Source organism: Phascolarctos cinereus, unplaced genomic scaffold, assembly GCF_003287225.1.
Source record: "Phascolarctos cinereus isolate Bilbo 61053 unplaced genomic scaffold, phaCin_HiC Scaffold_3;HRSCAF=262, whole genome shotgun sequence".
Classification (NCBI taxonomy): domain Eukaryota; kingdom Metazoa; phylum Chordata; class Mammalia; order Diprotodontia; family Phascolarctidae; genus Phascolarctos; species Phascolarctos cinereus.
This window is the reverse complement of record NW_027555736.1, coordinates 85534293-85552717: the sequence shown is the minus strand read 5'-3', so window position 1 is coordinate 85552717 and position 18425 is coordinate 85534293. Positions and strand designations below refer to the sequence as shown.

Below are 18425 nucleotides of genomic sequence, written 5' to 3'. Positions count from 1 at the left end.
GCCCCCTAGTGTTGTATTCATTGAGCCCCCTAGAATGCCTCTGTTCCCTATCATCTCTAACATCAAAATCAGCTTTTCTGGTTGGCATGTCAATGTCTGGCGATCCTGATCCCTTCCTATGTTTGCACTTATAAGCTTGCCCCACATGCTACAGTGTGGGTGTAAGTAGCCATGCGCCACTCCTTACACATTATGCCTTATCTGCCTTCTTCTTTCCTTGTGTCCTCCCTCCTCACTTCTGCCTACCTCTGGTTGCTCAGGCTACCTTGAAGATGCCTATAAAATTGCTTTCCCTAGGAAGTCCTTGCAATTCCTCTTTGTATTCTCCCTGCCAAGTTGACCTTCCATGTCCTCTGCATGTAGCCATTGGAAAGAAGAATTGGTGTAGCTATGATCAGTTGTATGAGAAAGCAAGCCCCTCCTTGGCATAGAAGTTTTTGGTTCTTTCTTGTTCTCCCTCAGTGCTTAGGAGGGTACCCAGTGTGTGGTAACTCCTGAAGAGATACTTGTTAGTGGATTGTAGGCATCCTGCCACCAAAATGTCTGCTGTGCAATAGGATTGTGTTTAAACTTTGGACTTCCTTCTTTTTACAGGTGCCACTACAGTGATTCCACCACCCTTTGGTAAGTCTGTTTCCTTTTGCACTCAGCACCAAGGCCTTCTCCTTGAGGAAAACCTGCTTTCTTTACTAAGTGATCTAGGAGGATAATGCTTTTTTCTCCTGCTGTGATGTCCATCCTATGACCTGAGATCATGTTTAGAACTCCCAGTTATAATCCCAAAAGTATCTGATCCATCTGACTGATCCTTCTGGGAAGTTTCCACAGTGGTGGTCTCTTGATCTATTCCCATTCCCTGAGCTTCTTTATTTCTGCATTGTTTTGAATTAGAGTTTGTCACTAGAATTCTTTTAGTTTTAAAAATATTGCCGAACAAAAAGCTTCCTTCTAACGTTATATCATGATTCTAGGACAAGTGACCTAATGACTGTGTCTCCCCAACTGCCTCTTAAATTCAATTTTAAATTATCAGGTTATAGACACGTACTTGTTTCTCTCACTCTCTTGTGAATCACATGTAAGCCCCTTTCTCTGAAATGTTTAAAGTGTAGGTGGTATTCTTGCTTTTTTTTTTTGTTGGTTGTTTGTATAGTGAGTCTTCAATTGTTCTAGATTGTATGTTTTTTTTCTGGTTAGTCTATTGGTGTTCAGTGACGTAGCCAGGTTTACACAGCTAGTAAGTGTCAAGTGTTTGGTCTGAGTCCGGATTTTCACTTAGGTCCTCCTGACTTCAGGGCCAGTGCTCTATCCACTGTGCAAACTAGCTGCCCCCTCCCCAGTTTTTAAAATAAAAACATGCTTCCATCAATATCAAAAAATTTTTTGCAACTTTCGTAGGGCAAATTTCCCTGCAAATTTCATTTGGCTATTTCACAGAGTTTCAATGCCATCTTCATTTTTGTGGTGGTTTGCTTCACATTCCAATAATATGTAAACAAAGTATAGCGTATATGCAGATGAGATGAATGTTGTATTGTTAACTAGGCCCATAAATGAAAACAGATGATCTGTGGCTCTGACTTAAATCTCTTGCAAAGTTGTCCCAGAGTGTTGTCAAATTAAGTGGTCAACTCAAGCAGAAATTACCCCTAATCTAAATGGGTACCTCTGACTCAAACTCATTGTATGTAGTCCTCCTCTGTACTGAGGTTTACTTCTTGGTTTCTGGACCAGAGTGAGGCAAAGATTAGGCTGACTAGTATAGCATTAGCATTCCTTCTTAATTCAACAGAAAGCCTGGGTTTGAGTGACAAGAGAAACTTATCATCTTCCTCAGGTCACTTGAGACACTTTGAAATTATATGACGCATAGCCAACCCTTGAGCAAATGATCCCTTATTTTTCATAATGACTTGCTTTGAATCTTTGTAATTTGCAATACCTTTATTTCATCCTGGCGCCCTGGAAGTAAGATGTAACTGGTTGCTACGGTCTAAAATCACAAATGAATTTTGGATATGTTTTCCCTGTCTCTTAAATGAAAAACTCTGCAGTCTGAAGTAATTGCTTAAAGATTTCTAGAAATACCTCAATAAATGAAATAATGCTTAGACTTTTGTATCAAACTAGCGCTGGGCACAGTATCTCACATCAATATAATTTTAAGTCATTTGTCCTCCACTGCTCCTCCCTCCCCCCTCCATGTTATTTTAAGGTAGAGCTGTAATTAGTATGAGGAAGCCATCATCCCTGAGTTTAGCCTGGAAGTGTGGGTCACAATTCCTATATACCACAGCCAGTGTTCTATCACTATATCCACTTGGGGAGGTGGGGCAGCTGTGTGTTGTTTCAACCTGCAGTGGGAATGCTTATCCTCTACCTTCTTCTTTCCCCTCCTTACCCAAGACCGCAGTCACTAGGATAGACTGTCTTCTGTGACTTCAAATATGAATCTGGTCCAAATGTGGACTTGGTTTATTCTAGCCTGGCTTTATGGGCTGTAATCTTAAGGCCCAGTGAGCCATATGTATAATAGTATTAAGGAGGGAATGGTTTTTATTGGTATCAGAAAAAATAGCTTAAAGTCAATATGGCACAAGGAAATTTGGAGTGTTTGCAAGTCATTACATTTATTAGGTAGATGGCATCAATCAATCAGCAGACATTTATTAAGACCTGTTTTTGCTAGACATTGAGGTTACAAAGACAAAGAATGAAAAAAAAATCCCCTCATATAGGCAGCTTACATTCTTATGAAGGAGATAGCAAATATACATAGAAATATAGACAGACATACACAGACAGAATTTTTTGAGAGGAAGGGCACCAGAAGTTGAAAGGGTCAGAAAAGACTTCATATGGATGGTTTTCCAATAGATCTAATTACTAGAGACAACGCGGAATGATTCTCTTTGCCACAGTTCATTCCTGGGCCCACACTTGAAAACTTCTCAGCTAACCCCTCTGGAACCTTGCATTCAATTGGCAAGATAATGAGAATATGGAGTCAACTCCATGCCCCAATATGGCATTGAGGGAGATGAATATTTGTGAATTAATGATAATAAAAACAACATAAACAACAATAAATTTAACTTTATATGTATTTTAAGGTTTATTAAATGCTTTCACAACAAATATCTCAGTTGATACTTAGCTGAGAGGCCAATTTGCATAGTGTAAGAGTTGGCCTCAAAACTAACAACAACAGCAATAATAACTAACATTTGTATAGCACTTTAAGGTTTGCAAAGTGTTTTACAAATATTATCTCATCATATCCTCTCCACAATCCTGGGATGCAGGTGCTATTTTTATTCTCATTTTATAGATGAAGAAGATGAGGCCAAGAGAGGTTCAATGGCTTGCTCAGGGTGACACAGTTAGTAAACATGTGAGGTCAGATTGGCTGAGCCAAGATTTGAACCTAGATCTTTTGACATTTTGTCCAATACTCTTTCTATTATGGTGTGCCGCACCTTACATTTATGTACACATAGCAATTTGTGACTATGGGGTACTGACACACACATACATATACACATATGTGTGTATATATGTGCACACAAATACATAAACATGTATATATGTATACACACATAATCTTAGAATTGAAATACCCTCAGAAGTCGACTTGTCCAAACCTTTCCTAAAGCATGAATTTCCTCTACAACATCTTTGAGTGGTCATTCAACCTTTGCTTGACTCCTGGAGACAGGGAACTCTCTGCCTCTTAAAGCTGTCCATTTTGTTCTTAGATAGCTCTAATTATTAGTGAATTTCCCCATTACTTTCATTTTTTTGGTCCTTATAATATCTTTCAGAGTCAAGCAGAATGTCTATTTCTTCCACATCATAGTCTTTGATTCTTGTTATGTTCCCATCTTTAGAGCTGTTGAGATTCTTTCCAGCCCAGTAACCTACCACTATTCACTGTTCCCCAAAGCTGGTAGATTTGTAATTTGCATGGTCTGTTTTTGGTGGGGTAGAATGAAGTGGGCAGGGGAAGGAATTAAAGAATCATTGGACTGGACTTGGCTATCTGTATATGTATATTCTGTAAATTAGGGAGCTTTGATTGGTGCCACAAGGCTCCATAGTTCTTGACATTCCTGAAATGGTAATATATTGTTTGTTAAGAGATGACTTATTTGGCAACCTTGCTATCTAAAGGACTGCTGATAATCAGAAAATAAGTACAAGAAAGAAAGGAAGAAAGGAAGTAAGAAAGGAAGGAAGGAAGGAAGGAAGGAAGGAAGGAAGGAAGAAAGAAAAAGAAAGAAAGAAAGAAAGAAAAAGAAAGAAAGAAAGAAAGAAAGAAAGAAAGAAAGAAAAAGAAAAAAGAAAGAAAGAAAAGAAAGAAAGAAAGTGAGGAAGGAAGAGAAAGGAAGGGAGGAAGGAAGAGAAAGGAAGGGAGGAAGAAAGAGAAAGGAAAGGAGGAAAGAAGAAAGAGAAAGGAAGGGAGGAAGGAAGAAAAAAGAAAAAAGAAATTATATTGCCTCTGATCTGATCCATTATTCTATTTCCATCTCTCTTCCCCAGCACTTTAATCAGTGGGGGCAGGGAACAGATATAGAAAAAAAAAATGTATCTCCTTGCATGCCTGGGATTTTCCTTATCAGAGCATGGTGTGGTACTGAAAAGCAGATCTATTTGACTATTCCTATGATGGAAAGGTTCTTTTTTGCTTTGTGGATGATACTTATGAGTAGCGACTTCTTGGTTTTAAAAAGGGAATTCTACGGGAGAGAAGGTGGTTTGTTAGTCTCCTACATTCCATAGTCTTTATTTCCTAAGTGATATGAGATTATGACCAAAATAATTCCATTGACATTAAAGAATTCATGGTTTCTCTAGGTGGCCCCAAATGGCATAAGAACCCGATTTTGGGTTTAAAAGGATTTTTTACATCCATGAGTCTCATTTGATCCTTGCAACAGCTCCATGAGACACATAGGACAAGGATTATAATCCTTCTTTTATAGATCAAGAAAGTGAGGCCTGAATTTCTGTTTTGTTTCTACAGCAAAGTTCTTTTGTGGAGGATTCCTTTCCCAGCCCTCAGGGTTCATTTCCAGCCCAAATTTCCCGGGGAACTATCCAAACAATGCCAATTGTGTGTGGGATATTGAAGTCTCAAACAACTACCATGTGACCATAGTGTTTAAAAATGTACAGTAAGTGAAGAGCTTTTTTACAGAATATAAGACGAGCCAATCAAAATATTGAGTATGAAAATGGACAATATCAGGTCCAGAAGCACAGATTTTGCACTACTGGGCATCTAGAAAGAAATACGGCACATGTCAATACATAAGGGGTGGCAACTTCTCCCCATCCCCTTGTCAATCAGCAGCAAGCCAGTAAGTGATGGTTTTAATCAACAGTCATAGCATCCTGACCAGTCTTGGATGGTGATGGGCAACTCAACCAGCCAGTGACATGGGATGCAAGAATCAAGGAGTTCACCAAACTTCTGCTCCTCCTACTTGCCCCCAATGCCATGCTGCCTCAACCTAAGAAGAGAAGGGAGCCCAAGGAATGACTGAGGATGTAGACCATGTTCAGTCACATCAGGGGCCAGTGCAGAATCCTCAGACTGCTACTGTATAGTATAAGTCACTGAGGTGAAAGGGGAGACGTGAAGTGGGGGCCTGGGTATTCCTGAGTCTTGATTCTGATGTACACTGGTTGTGGGATACTGGGCAAGTCATGTAACTTCTCAGAGCTCAAGGCAATTCAGACTACAAGTTCCCTCTCCCCTATCTGAACTGGAACTTTGGTTTTCTGACTGCCATTTCAATGGTCTTTCAAATTGGGCACAGTACCTCACATCAATATAATTTTAAGTCATTTGTCCTCCACTGCTCCTCCCTCCCCCCTCCATGTTATTTTAAGGTAGAGCTGTAATTAGTATGAAGAAGCCATCATCCCTGAGTTTAGCCTGGAAGTGTGGGTCACAATTCGTACATACCACACCCAGTGTTCTATCACTATAACCACTTCTTCATGGGGCTGGCTTATCCCTCTCCCCTCCCTCAGGAGTGAAGTTTGGGGAGGTGGGGCAGCTGTGGGTTGTTTCCACCTGCAGTGGGAATGCTTATCCTCTACCTTCCTCTTTCCCTTCCTTACCCAAGACTGCAGTCACTAGGATAGACTGTCTTCTGTGACTTCAAAAATTAATCTGGTCCAAGTGTGGACTTGGTTTATTCTAGCCTGGCTTTATGGGCTGTAATCTTAAGGCCCAGTGAGCCATATGTATATTAGGATTAAGGAGGGAATGGTTTTTATTGGTATCAGAAAAAATAGCTTAAAGTCAATCTGGTACAAGGAAATTTGGAGTGCTTTGCAAGTCATTATATTTATTAGGTAGATGGCTGGCCTTCAGTGAAGGCAGTTCCCTGTTTTGTGTGATTTGAGGCACCAATTTATCTCAAATATCTTCCTCGCTACCCTGAATTTTGCTTCAATTTCCTAAGTTAAAGAATTATTCTCCAGAGCACGAATTTCTGCTTAAGAGAGATAGCATCTTAAATCATTAGAACCTATCAATGAAAATCAAGTTATTCAAGAAATTGGAGAGAGGAATGGCAAAATAGAAAGGAATACATCATTTGGGAAGGGGAGTGGGAAAGAAAGGCCAGATGGCACAAGAGCACTAAAGAGAAGAAGGGAAAAAGTAGATGTGGGGACAGCAGGTGATCAGATTTCTTACATCTAAGCCAGGATAAAACTAAGATATCCTCTGCTTTCGGCTTTTTAGGCTGGAAGGAAACTGTAACCATGATTATATTCTAGTCTATGACGGGCCTCACCAGACATCCCCATTAATTACACGAGTTTGCCACAGAGACAGAGGTTCCTTTACGTCAACATCAAACTTCATGTCCATTCGATTCATCAGTGATGTCAGTGTCGCCAGAAGAGGATTCCAGGCCCGGTACTACTCTACACCAGATCATGATGGCACTTGTAAGTTTCATCTTCAGTAAAGTGATTGACTAGTTGGGTGACCAATTGGCCACTGAGTTCTCAATCAATGAATTTGCTTAGGTGAAATGAAGGGTAGGGGAGCAGAAATGAATGCCGTCAGTCAAGTTGTAGACTTTTTATGGACTCTGTAGTTTCCATGTTTCTTTTCCTAGTTTTTGAGGTATTGGATGGGAAGTTGGGATGAGGTTGTTAAAACAAAACAATTTTAAAGTTGGAAAAGTTTTCTTCTAACTCTCAACCCTATGATTTTATTTATTTAGAGTTCATCTAATCTAAGTTCCTCATTTTAAAGAAGGGAAAGGAAGGCTCAGAGAGGAAAAGAAGCTTGAAGAGGGTAACACAGCTAGTTAATAGTATCACTGGGAGTAGATCTCATGTTCCCTTACTGCCAGTTAAGAACCATTTCCAACACACTGTGAAAAAAAATGAATCCATGTTCTCACTAGAGTGGATATTTCTTCTATTATTTCAGATTTCATTCCATCAATGCTTTGTTATTCAGTACAATTAACAAGAATTATCTATGCCCTTCTAGAAATCCTCTCAGGAAATCTTCCTTCTTATCCCTGTGAACTGAAGGTCCACCTCTGATTCTGTTAATATTTCACAGATACTAGTACAGCCTTTGGAATGGATAGCAGTTATCCCTCCCTTGGGTCACTTTGGCCAAAGAATTCCTCTTCTAGTGGCTGGTGATGATCCTTAGTATACTTAAATTTGCTGCTCCTCAGAAATCAGACACAGTCTATCACAAGGATCATATTAGTTTTATTATCTGCCAGAGTTAGTGATTTGGTTGCATAGCCTTCAAGAATTATAATCATGCTGTGGCATCACAGTAGGACTCTGGTGGAAGATGAAAGAAAAAGAAACAATAAAAAAATTTGTTCAGTGAAATAGAGCCAAATTCCCATGGTACAATGTTATTCCCTGGGAGTAAGTAATGCTTCTTTGAAAAGTGCATTCACTCTTGCAGACAGCTGAGGTACTGCTCTAGAATCTAATGTGGACCTAGGAATCATCATTGTGGTCCATCCTTATGGTTTATGCGGTCCAATATTCTGTTTGTAATGGTGACCAGGGCAGCGTTTGTAGAGACAATGGCTGTCCTCCTCTAACCTAGTCAGAGTTCTTGCTCATATATACCTGTATGCCTTAATAACCCATTATAGATCTTGACATGGTACTATTTTCAGTAGAGACAAATTTGACATAACAGGTTCATTTTTACTGAGCCAACAAGATTTCATTTTAGATTCCCAAGTGATAATAGTGAGTTTCAAGCATATGTAGGGAAATACACTTTTCTTTGCAATGGGAATTATTTTGTTCCACTGATATTTCCTTATGAAAATAGGCTTATTGATGTCCCATGCCCCTACCTGGGATTATGACTATTTTTTATTGATCAGATCACGACAAATATCATGGCTGTGGCCATGGGCCATATAACTGAAAAGCCTCCCAAATAGGAGTTATATAAATGTATACCAGGGAGTGGTGCTATGTTGCAGGGCTGTGCTTATATCACTGATCTCCCATCCTTTTGCTCCTTCAGAGATTCCGTAAGTGTAATTATTTTTTGATTTTTAGATAGGTTTTTTTTGGTCCATTATAGTTTTATAGCAATAAATTTTGGCTATGTTGAAGACTGCTTGTGCCTTGTCGGTTCTTAATGCTCCATGCAATAAAATCTCTATAACATGTTATAGACTGTCCCATTGTTTCCATCGTTTCTTTGAGAAGAATAACTATTACCTGTTTCTGTTACACCCAAATACACTAACAGGGATTTTATCTTTTGTCCCCCATCAGCTCTAGTGTGCTTACCAGAACAAATGAAAGTCACCATCAGTAAACGCTATCTCCAGTCTCTGGGCTATAATTCATTGAATTTCCTCTTGTATAATTCATCCTGTTGGCCGATAGCAAACTCGAGCTATTTCGTATTTAATATACCATATAATGGCTGTGGGACAACAAAAACGGTAAGTCTTCAATTTGCTTTTTGCAGTGCTTCTTGTAAGAGAAAATGATTCTTTTTAAAATTCTGAGACTCCCAGTCTACTTTGCTGGTTAACCATCCCACATTACCACATAACCATTACTGCAGTTGGTGAGGTCCTTGTTGATTTACTCAAATTAATATAGCATATTAAAGTTTGCATACATGTTATCTCATTTGATCGTCACAATAACCATGGGAGGTAGGTGCTATTATTATCCCCATTTTGCAGATGAAGAAACTGAGGCTGAGAGTTGTGACTTGTCCAGAGTGTCACATAGCTAGCAAACGTCTGAGATAGAATTTGAACTTGGGCATTCCCGACTCAGAGTCCAGAGCTCTAGCTTCTATGCCAGCCAACACATAATAGTGATAATTCACTCTTATATGGAATATCAGAGTACATAAAATGTTTTCATATGCTTTTCCTTATTGGACTTGCACAACATCCTTCTGAGGCAGGTTCTGTATATGGTCTCATTCCCATTTTACTGATGAAGAATCAGAGGCTTAAATAGATACAGTGACATGATTGTACAGAAATAGTGGATACTGAATCTGAATCTAGAAACTAGAATTGGAATCTGAAACTAGATCATTCTGACTCCAAGTGTTGGGCTCTTTCTAATACCACATTCTTCCTTCCATTTGCATTTTCAGCTGTATTAAGAAACTCCCTCTTTTTCACATACCCCCATGATAAAAATAGCTATTTTTTTTAGTAAGTGTCCCAAAAACATTAGTTCACCATTGTAAGATAAAAGGGATAGAGATTAAGAGCTAAAAGAGACCTTAGCAGTCATTTAGTCCAACCTCCTCATTTTACAGGTAAGGAAACGGGGGTCCAGAGAGATTAAGTTACATGAGTAATAAGAGGCAGAAGTGGAATTTAAACCCACATCTTATGACTCTAAATGTAGTTCTCTTCCCTCTGAACTACATTGTAAACAGGATTTTTTTACTCCAAAATCTAATCATGCTATATGTAGTGGAGTCTATTAGGAAATATGTGACACTTTTATGGCCTTGAAATAATTCTTGATAGGAGGTTTCTAAGTTAAAAGGCATTTGAAACTTAGCACATTCCTTAGACAAATGTGACTTCTATAAATGATGTCAAATATATGTACAAATTGAAAGGGACGACTACTTTTGTCTTTTACAATCAATGTTCGATATTAAGGGTGAATTGCATGGCAGCAAAGTAAGTGTATAGTGTTTTTCTTGGACTATATTGAATTAAACAGCCAGCTGAAGGCTTTCTCAGATGGATAAGAAAGGATTAGATATGCCTCTGGGCTCTCAAAGGCAATGCCAGTTCAGCTAAAGCTCTGTCAGGCCCTACTAAGTCAGAAAGGCATTGAGTATTGACCTAGTGACATATAGTGCATCTGTCTTCTGGGAGCTTGCCTCATTGAATTAAAAGAGGCTCATTCCCAGGAAGTTGACTAACTGCTAAGTAATCAATTTCTTTTTTGAGCCACAGCCATGATGAGGCATTTGAGGAGGCCTTTAATGGATGGTCTTATTCCAAATAGTTGTAGACCAATGTCAAGTACTTTTTTCACCAGTATGAGAATCACTCTTAAATTCATGAAGATTATCTCTTAAGACACAGACTAATTGTTGACCCCTTGATGGAAGCCTCATAGGTCCTAATCTGGAATGGACCTCAGAGATTATCTAGTCCAACCCCTTTACTTTTTAAATGGGGAAACTGAGGACTCAAGAAGTTAAGTAGCTTGCTTAAGGATGGCAAGGGCAATAGAGCTGGGATTGAAACTCAAGTTTTCTGATTCCAAAGGCGATGCTGTCTGACATGAAGTACTTAGGATGATAGAGACATACATCCTTGAACCACTGACCCAAATATAGGTGAGATTTATTTTGGAAAAATCAAGCTTAAAGAAATGTCATTTGTCCTTCTACTTATGGACACAGAGCACAAGACATAGAATTATTTTCTTGAAAAATCGATAAATCAATTTATTAATTAGTATTTATTAAGAGCTTGCTGTATGTCAGGTATTGTTCTAATCCTTGGGGAGAAAAGGGCAAAAGCAAAAAAGCCTCAGCCCTCTAGAGGTTTACTTTTTAACAGTCTATGGCTCAAGTGGGGAGGCCTAGCCTTCATATGTTATTACTGCTTCTCACCTTTGGAGCACTTTTGATGCAGGAATCTTACAAACATCAATCTTGGGAGGAGAAGGGGAATATGTTGTTTAGACGGGAGGGGCAGGATTGGGGAGAAGGGGCTGATAAAACTCCTCTAGGAGAGAAGTTGACCTTTCAGGAACTGAATCCCTCACAAAGTACCTGGAAGCAGGTTGTAAAATGTTACAGGGAGTGGTTGTCTTGTTGAAATCAACCAGTTAATCAATATCTGAGATCCAGCATCACTGCACTTCTGAATGTCAAAGGAACTAGGGGAACATCTAGTAAAGTCTCACTTTTAACAAATAAAATAAGGAGACCTAAAAGGGCAAATGATTTGCTCAAGAGAATTAATGGAAGACCAGAGACTAGAATGCAAATCTCCTGATAGCCAGTATGATTTTCTAAATTGCATTGGAGGGCTACTGCGGTGGCAAGATAGGTTTCCAAGGAGACTGCATTTAAGACACAAGACAAGAAAGACCTTGCAAGTCAATTAACCTTTGTGGGCCTCAGTTTTCATTTCTTTAAAATACGATGGCCCTTTCTGGATCACTGCCTTGTCATAGTGGAGGGGCTTGAGTAGCTCAATGAAACTGTGAGCTACGCTATGTATGGTTATCCAAGATGGAGAGGTCATGGTGGAGCATTCTAACAAAAGATGACCCACTGGAGAAGGAAATGACAACCCACTCCAGTGTCTTTACTAAGAAAATCCTATGGACAGGGTTAAAATGCTAAAAGATGTGACATCAGAAGATTAGCCCCCCAGGTTGGAAGGTGGCCAACATGTTGGTGGAAGACAAAAGGGCCTGGCTGTGCTATGGCCCCTGGGGTCATGAAGGGTCAGCAACAGCAATGAAAACAAGATGGGAGAACTAGGTGACCTCTAAGGGCCTTTCCATGTTGAAATCAGTAACTCTATCAAGATTCGAGGTATTGATGCTCATCTGATATCTTACTTTGGAATCTACACTGTTACAGAGTAAAGCATTTAAATAGAGCATTAACTCCAGCATGCTGGATTTGGAAGCAGAGGACATAGTTTTAAAGTCCTAGCTCTGCCACTTACTATCTGCATGACCTTTAAATTAATTTAGACTTTTCAAGGCTTCCATTTCCTCATCTATAAAGTGAAGAAAGTAGACTAGATGATCTCTAAAGTTCCTTCCAGTTTTATGTGAATGAGCTTCAGTCTCAGAAAACAAAGAGCTATTGGAAGAAAGGCCCCTTCACCCCTTTGGAGTCACAGGGACAAGAGGTAGGAGGTTGCCTATGATAAAGTAGATTCTTGTATGAAAACCGTTCTTTTTTTTTTTTAGAAAAATAAGGCTGTCTTATATTTGGGCCAATGGTGTCATTACTTATTGAAGTTACCCACATAATTCTGGGGTAGGAAGACAAAATCGGAGAATATCCCTGCTCTCAAGTACTTTATATTCTACCAGGAAGGTAAAACATATCCTTTTACCTATCTGTTCAGATGTGTGTCCCAAGGGAACAAAGGACAAAGAGACACACACTCAGAAATAGTGATACATTTGTGTTAAATCACCATAGTCTAGCTTGGCTGAAGAATGAGGAAAAAATCTTGCTAGTCAAGTTTGACCAGCTTGTTAGTATCAGGTAGCCTTGGTGTGATTTGGCTTGAGTTTCATAAACATCTCAATATTTGTTTGAATGTGTGAATTAAACACATTCAGGCAGCATTGCCCAGTGGGAAGAGACCTAGATGTGGAAACAGGAAGCCTGGGTCCAAGTCACAGCTCTCTTTCACGAACTAGCTTTGAGACCTTGAGCAAATCATTTCTCTCTGACTCTTACTTTCTTCATTTGTAAAATAGGGACAATAATGCATTCACTCCCCATCTCATATGACCGTTGTGAATAAAAGGTCTTTGTAAGCTTCTTGCTAACATATACACGTGAGTCACAATGATGATTATTTTTAGTGTAGTTATTATTGTGTTAACATCTTTCTGATTATATCCATGTTTTTCCCCCCACAGATAAACAATGATACTATCAACTATAGCAATATTCTTGTATCAAATCAATCTATTCGACCAAACGGTGTCATCACAAGACAGAAAGGTCTCCACTTCCGTGTTAGCTGCAAAATGCTCAGAAACAACTGGGTGGAAACTATGTTTATTACTAATGAGACTGTTGAAATCAAACAAATCCAGTATAGCAGTTTCCATGTGGATCTGTCTTTTTACGAATCCTCTTCTTTCTTCATGCCTGTGAATAGTATACCATATGTTGTGAAATTAAACCAGCAGTTGTACATCCAAGCAGAAATTCTCCACTCTGATTCCAACCTGGTACTGTTTGTGGATACCTGCATAGCATCCCCAAGAGCAAACGATTTCATGAGCTTGACTTATGATTTAATCAGGAATGGGTAAGGACTGTCTCTGCTGCTGCCTAAATTTAACTTCCCTTCATTAGAATAAAAATTCGGTTTCCTGAAACACTCAAGGGATGGTTTTTCTGGATAATTAGTACTGATAAACCATCAAGTCCTTATAATAATAATAACAACAAAAACAACAATAATAGTAATACCTTAGTTGGGTAGTTGGCCTTTAAAAAAAAGTATTTCAAAGTTCATTTGCATCTAATAGTTCAAATGATCCTCATAACAGTCTCATTGAGTAGACTTAGTACTCTTGTACCCATTCTACAGATAATTGAGGTTCAGAGAAATTTAATGACTTGTTGGTCCAAAGTCACATAGCAAGTGAGCAACTGAGTTCAGGTCTCAAAATTGTGACTCCTAGCTAAGCCTTGTTACTGAAGAAGTTTTTCAAATATATTATTTCATTTTCCTGCTTAATAAGTACAAGCGAAAAGAATTGAATCTTTCTTGGATGATAAAGATCTTGTGGCCCAAGGTCATATTTATGAACATCAAATTTATACTTGCTAGATGAAGTATATTAGGCTTATGTACACAGAGTCCAGGTCAACCTAACGGAGGTGAATTTTATTCCTAATAAATCACTGAAATTAGATGTAACAGGATGAAGACTAGACAAGAAGTAACAAGTCCTGAGTTCAAGTCCTAGCTATATGATCATCACATATAATTTAGCTTCTCTGGGCTTCAGTTTTTTTCATCTGTTAAATGAAATGACTGTATTAGATGATTTCTAAAGATTTTTGCTTCTTCTCCATGGCCATTCTATTGCTCATTAGCCTTTCCCCCCGGGAGATTGGAGGAGGTCCAGCTTTCAGGATAATCTTGCACTAGTCCTTTTCAGATATACTAGTACTTTTAGTCATTTCTTTCCCCCTTGCCCCCTGACATAATTCCCTATACCTAGAATATCTTCTTCCTCATCTTTGGCTACTGAAATCCATCCGTCTTTTAAGATCCAATGCCAATCCTACCTTTTTCATGAAGATTTCCTTGATCTATCCTTCCTCTGACCTCCCATAGTTTTCAATGGTTTTCTTATGTACTCATCATATTCTGTTTTGTATTATGTTCATGAGTGTACATGCCTCCTTCTCCCTCCATCCGCCCCACACACACACCTTCTTACTTACAAGAGAAAGCAACATGTAGTGGGAGGAACTTTGGACTTGGAAACAAGAGATCTGCATTCGAATCCTAGCTCTGACCCTTAGTAGTTATATGATCATAGACAAGTTAATTGACCATTATCAGGTTCCATTTATTTGCTTGAGAATTGGGGATAGCCTCATGAGGCTATTGTGAGAAAAGCATTTTATGAACCTTAACATGATACATAGATATGAGTTCTTATTATTACTTGACTGTAAACTCCCAGAGAGTAAACACCATCGTACATTTCCCTTAACTCTTATGACAGGACCTTTTACATAGTAGATGCTTAACAAATACTGACTGATTGAATAAATGTTTCTATAGGAAAATATGTTCTCAATTTCAACAACTAGCTTATCCGCAAACTTTCAGATCTCTTTATGTATGTAATATAATATATATACATTATATGTAATCCTAAACTAAAGACATATATATGATATATACATGTATGTATGCAACTATATATGTCTACTTATCTATCTATAATGGTATAGTAGGAACAATATTGGCTTTAGAATCAGGAGATCTGGGTTCAAATCCTAGTTTTCCCCCTTACTCGTCAATCGAACAAATCACTTCACCTCCTCCAGTTCCTCATCTATCAATTGAGGGAGTTACACAAGAGCTCTAAGACTCCCTTCAACTCAAAACCTTAAGTTCTGTTTCCTAATTGACTTACAGCTTCTTAAGTCACTGTTGACATTTTTGCTTTGCCAGAAATTTCTTTGACAAACAGAGCCAACAGACCATGTCTAATCCCAACTGTAGATAAATCCATTCTCCCCTAGGGTCACCAGAAGGGCCCCATGCTTCTGAATGGGTGATAAGAACTGGGTCATGGTGTTCTAGGGACAATAGGGCACTATTTTATTCTGATGTTATAACTTATTGGTGAGAGCTGTCAGTTGAATTTCCTCTTCTTTCAGGTGCCCAAGGGACAACACCTACCGAATATACTACTCACCTTACCCGCGTCAAGCACGTTTTGGATTCCGATCCTTTGCCTTCCTGGAGAGATACCCGGCTGTTTACATGAAGTGTAAATTGGTGGTGTGTCAGGCCTATGATTATTCTTCACGATGCTACAGAGGATGTGTAACAAGATTTAAAAGAAACACAGGTTCCTATGAGGAGAAAGTAGATGTTGTTTTGGGGCCATTCCAACTCCAGAAATAAGAAGCAAAAGACTGAGATCTGGTAAACTCAAAAACTTGGTGGCTTCAGATAACTCTAGGAGCTAAGTGGTTAGACTAGTTCAATGAGAAAATTAGTTAATGACTAGAATGACAATTCTAATATGACTAGATTCAATTGTTTCTCTGTGAACCAATTGCTCATGTAGAAACATCCTGCATTCCCCTTGAAAAAAATGTACTTGGTGCCAAAAGACTTCATAGAACAAAGTGATTCTGTGTCTAACTTAAATGTAGAAACCCGGGAAAAGAAATGAGAATTCAGCCAACATGTACTGTCAGGATGCAAAGTTCAGGTCATACATTAGGCTAAAGGGTATGCATGGCAATAATCAAAAGTAATTTGACATGTTCTTTTAGGTTATGGATCCTAACCCACATATTACATATCACGATGGACTGGTAAATGTTTAACAACCAGCTCTTCCGAGGAAAAAAAATTAAACGGACACATTTTAAAGTTTTATCTGCATTGTTAATCTTTTATCCAGCACTTTTTTAAGTTTAGACAATCAACAAAGAAATACATCAAATTCCAATATGTAGCATTTGCTGATCTCCAAGGTCAAAGAGAAAATTTATACATCTGCTCTTGTGAGCCAGTCAAGCTGGCTCTAGCACACACCTGAAATGTCACAGTTTTCTCAGGAAGATAGCCTGATGCGAATGATATCAAGCTTGGGGTTTCCTTGGATAAAAAGGGGCCTATACACTAATCCTTTTTTTTGACCAAGTGTCATATATTTGCTCAAATGGAACAAGAAGGAAGAAAATTGTACTTTTGCAGTGTAGGGAAAAGATCACAGAACTGGGATTCAGAAGGCTGCCTTTAGGTGTTGGCTTTACCAGTGCTGGGGAAATTATGTCACCTCTCTGGATCTCAGTTATCTCATCTGAAAAATGGGAGTACTGGGGCAGCTAGGTGGCACAGTGGATAGAACACTGGGCCTGGAGTCAGGAGGACCTGAGTTCAAATTTGGCCTTCAACCAGACACTTGACACTAGCTGTATGACCCTGGGCAAGTCATTTAATCCCAATTGCCTTATGAAAAAGAAAAATGGGGGTACTATAATTTGTACTACCTCCCTCACAGTTTTGTTGTGAAGAAAGCTTTATAAATCTTAAATTGGTCAATCAAAAAAGATTTATTAGGTGCCCACTATGTGCCATGCTCTATGCTAGGCACTAGGGGTCCCAAAAACAAAAATAGTACAGTCCCTGCTCTCAATAAGAAATACACACACATACATGTGTGCAGGCAAATACACATTACAAAAATCTTTGTGCAATTTTAAGCTATTAAAATACATACATGTATATATTGTGTATGATATATATATATGCATAAATATGTATATATATATGCTAATATACTATATATGCTCAATATGTATATATAGTAATAATGGCTGGCATTTATATAGTGCCAATTTTGTGCCAGGCACTGAGCAAATTGTTTTGGAAATATTGTTTCATTTAATGTTCATACCAACCCTGAGAGGTAAATGCTATTATCCCCATTTTAGATTTGAGGAAACTGAGGCAAACGGAATTTAAGTGATTTGCCATGGATCACGTAGTAGACATCTAGGACCAGATCTGAATTCAGATATTTTTTACTCTGGACCCAGCACTGTATCTACTGTGCTGCCTAGCTACACAGATCTGCATCTATATATCTACACCTAGATCTATCTGTAGATCCATGTCTCTATCTCTATAGAAATCTCTGTATCTCTTACCTTATATTTCCATAGTGATATGGAGATATCCAAGAGATATAAAGATTTCTATATAGATATAGACAGATAAATAAGACTCACATAGATATCTATAGACATATAGATATGGATCTATAGGTGGATATAGATATAGATATAGATCCATGGGTAGGTATAGGTATAGACTATGCCTCTAAGTAGTGCAATAGATAATAGTGCTGGGCTTGGAGTCAAGAAGGCCTGAGTTCAAATTTGGTCTCAGACATTTATTAGCTATAGATAAAGATATAGATAGAGACATAACCTTCAAAATAAATACGAGGCAATTTTGGTAGGGAGAACACTAGTAGCTGAGAGGTAGGTGTGGGGGAAAAACTGGAAAGTGTAGGAATCTAGGAATCAGGAAAAGCTTCATACAGAAATTGGTACAATATAAATGAGTCCTTATTGTGATTTTGCACATAATTATCATGCTTACTATATTAATATTCTATGATTTAAGAATCACAGAATGTTAGAAATAGAAGACATACATTAGAGATTATTTAATACAACCTCCTTGTTTTCCAGAGAAGGGAACTGAGAGACAAGTAAAGGAAATTACTTGCCCAAGGTCGCACTGTGTAGCATTTTAGGAATTATAGAGATTATAGGGAAATATAATGTAATGCAAGTAAATTCCTAAGAATTGCTCCTTTTTAGATTTTTTTTTTCACTCAGGCAAAGAAAGGATGTTCTTAGAGTTAAAACAAAAACCAAACTAAACATCACAAAA

The 18425-nt window shown here is 38.4% G+C and overlaps 1 protein-coding gene across 1 annotated transcript in view; it reads left to right on the top strand.

Annotated features, from left to right (window-relative positions):
• The window catches only part of DMBT1 (deleted in malignant brain tumors 1), a 181104-nt gene extending 165178 nt beyond the window's left edge, over positions 1-15926 (top strand). The window contains 6 exon segments of the mRNA XM_078151612.1: positions 595-624; positions 5000-5177; positions 6764-6972; positions 8809-8981; positions 13162-13559; positions 15662-15926. Of these exon segments, the coding sequence (XP_078007738.1) occupies positions 595-624; positions 5000-5177; positions 6764-6972; positions 8809-8981; positions 13162-13559; positions 15662-15926 (1253 nt within the window).
• The last annotated feature ends 2499 nt before the right edge of the window (positions 15927-18425 follow it).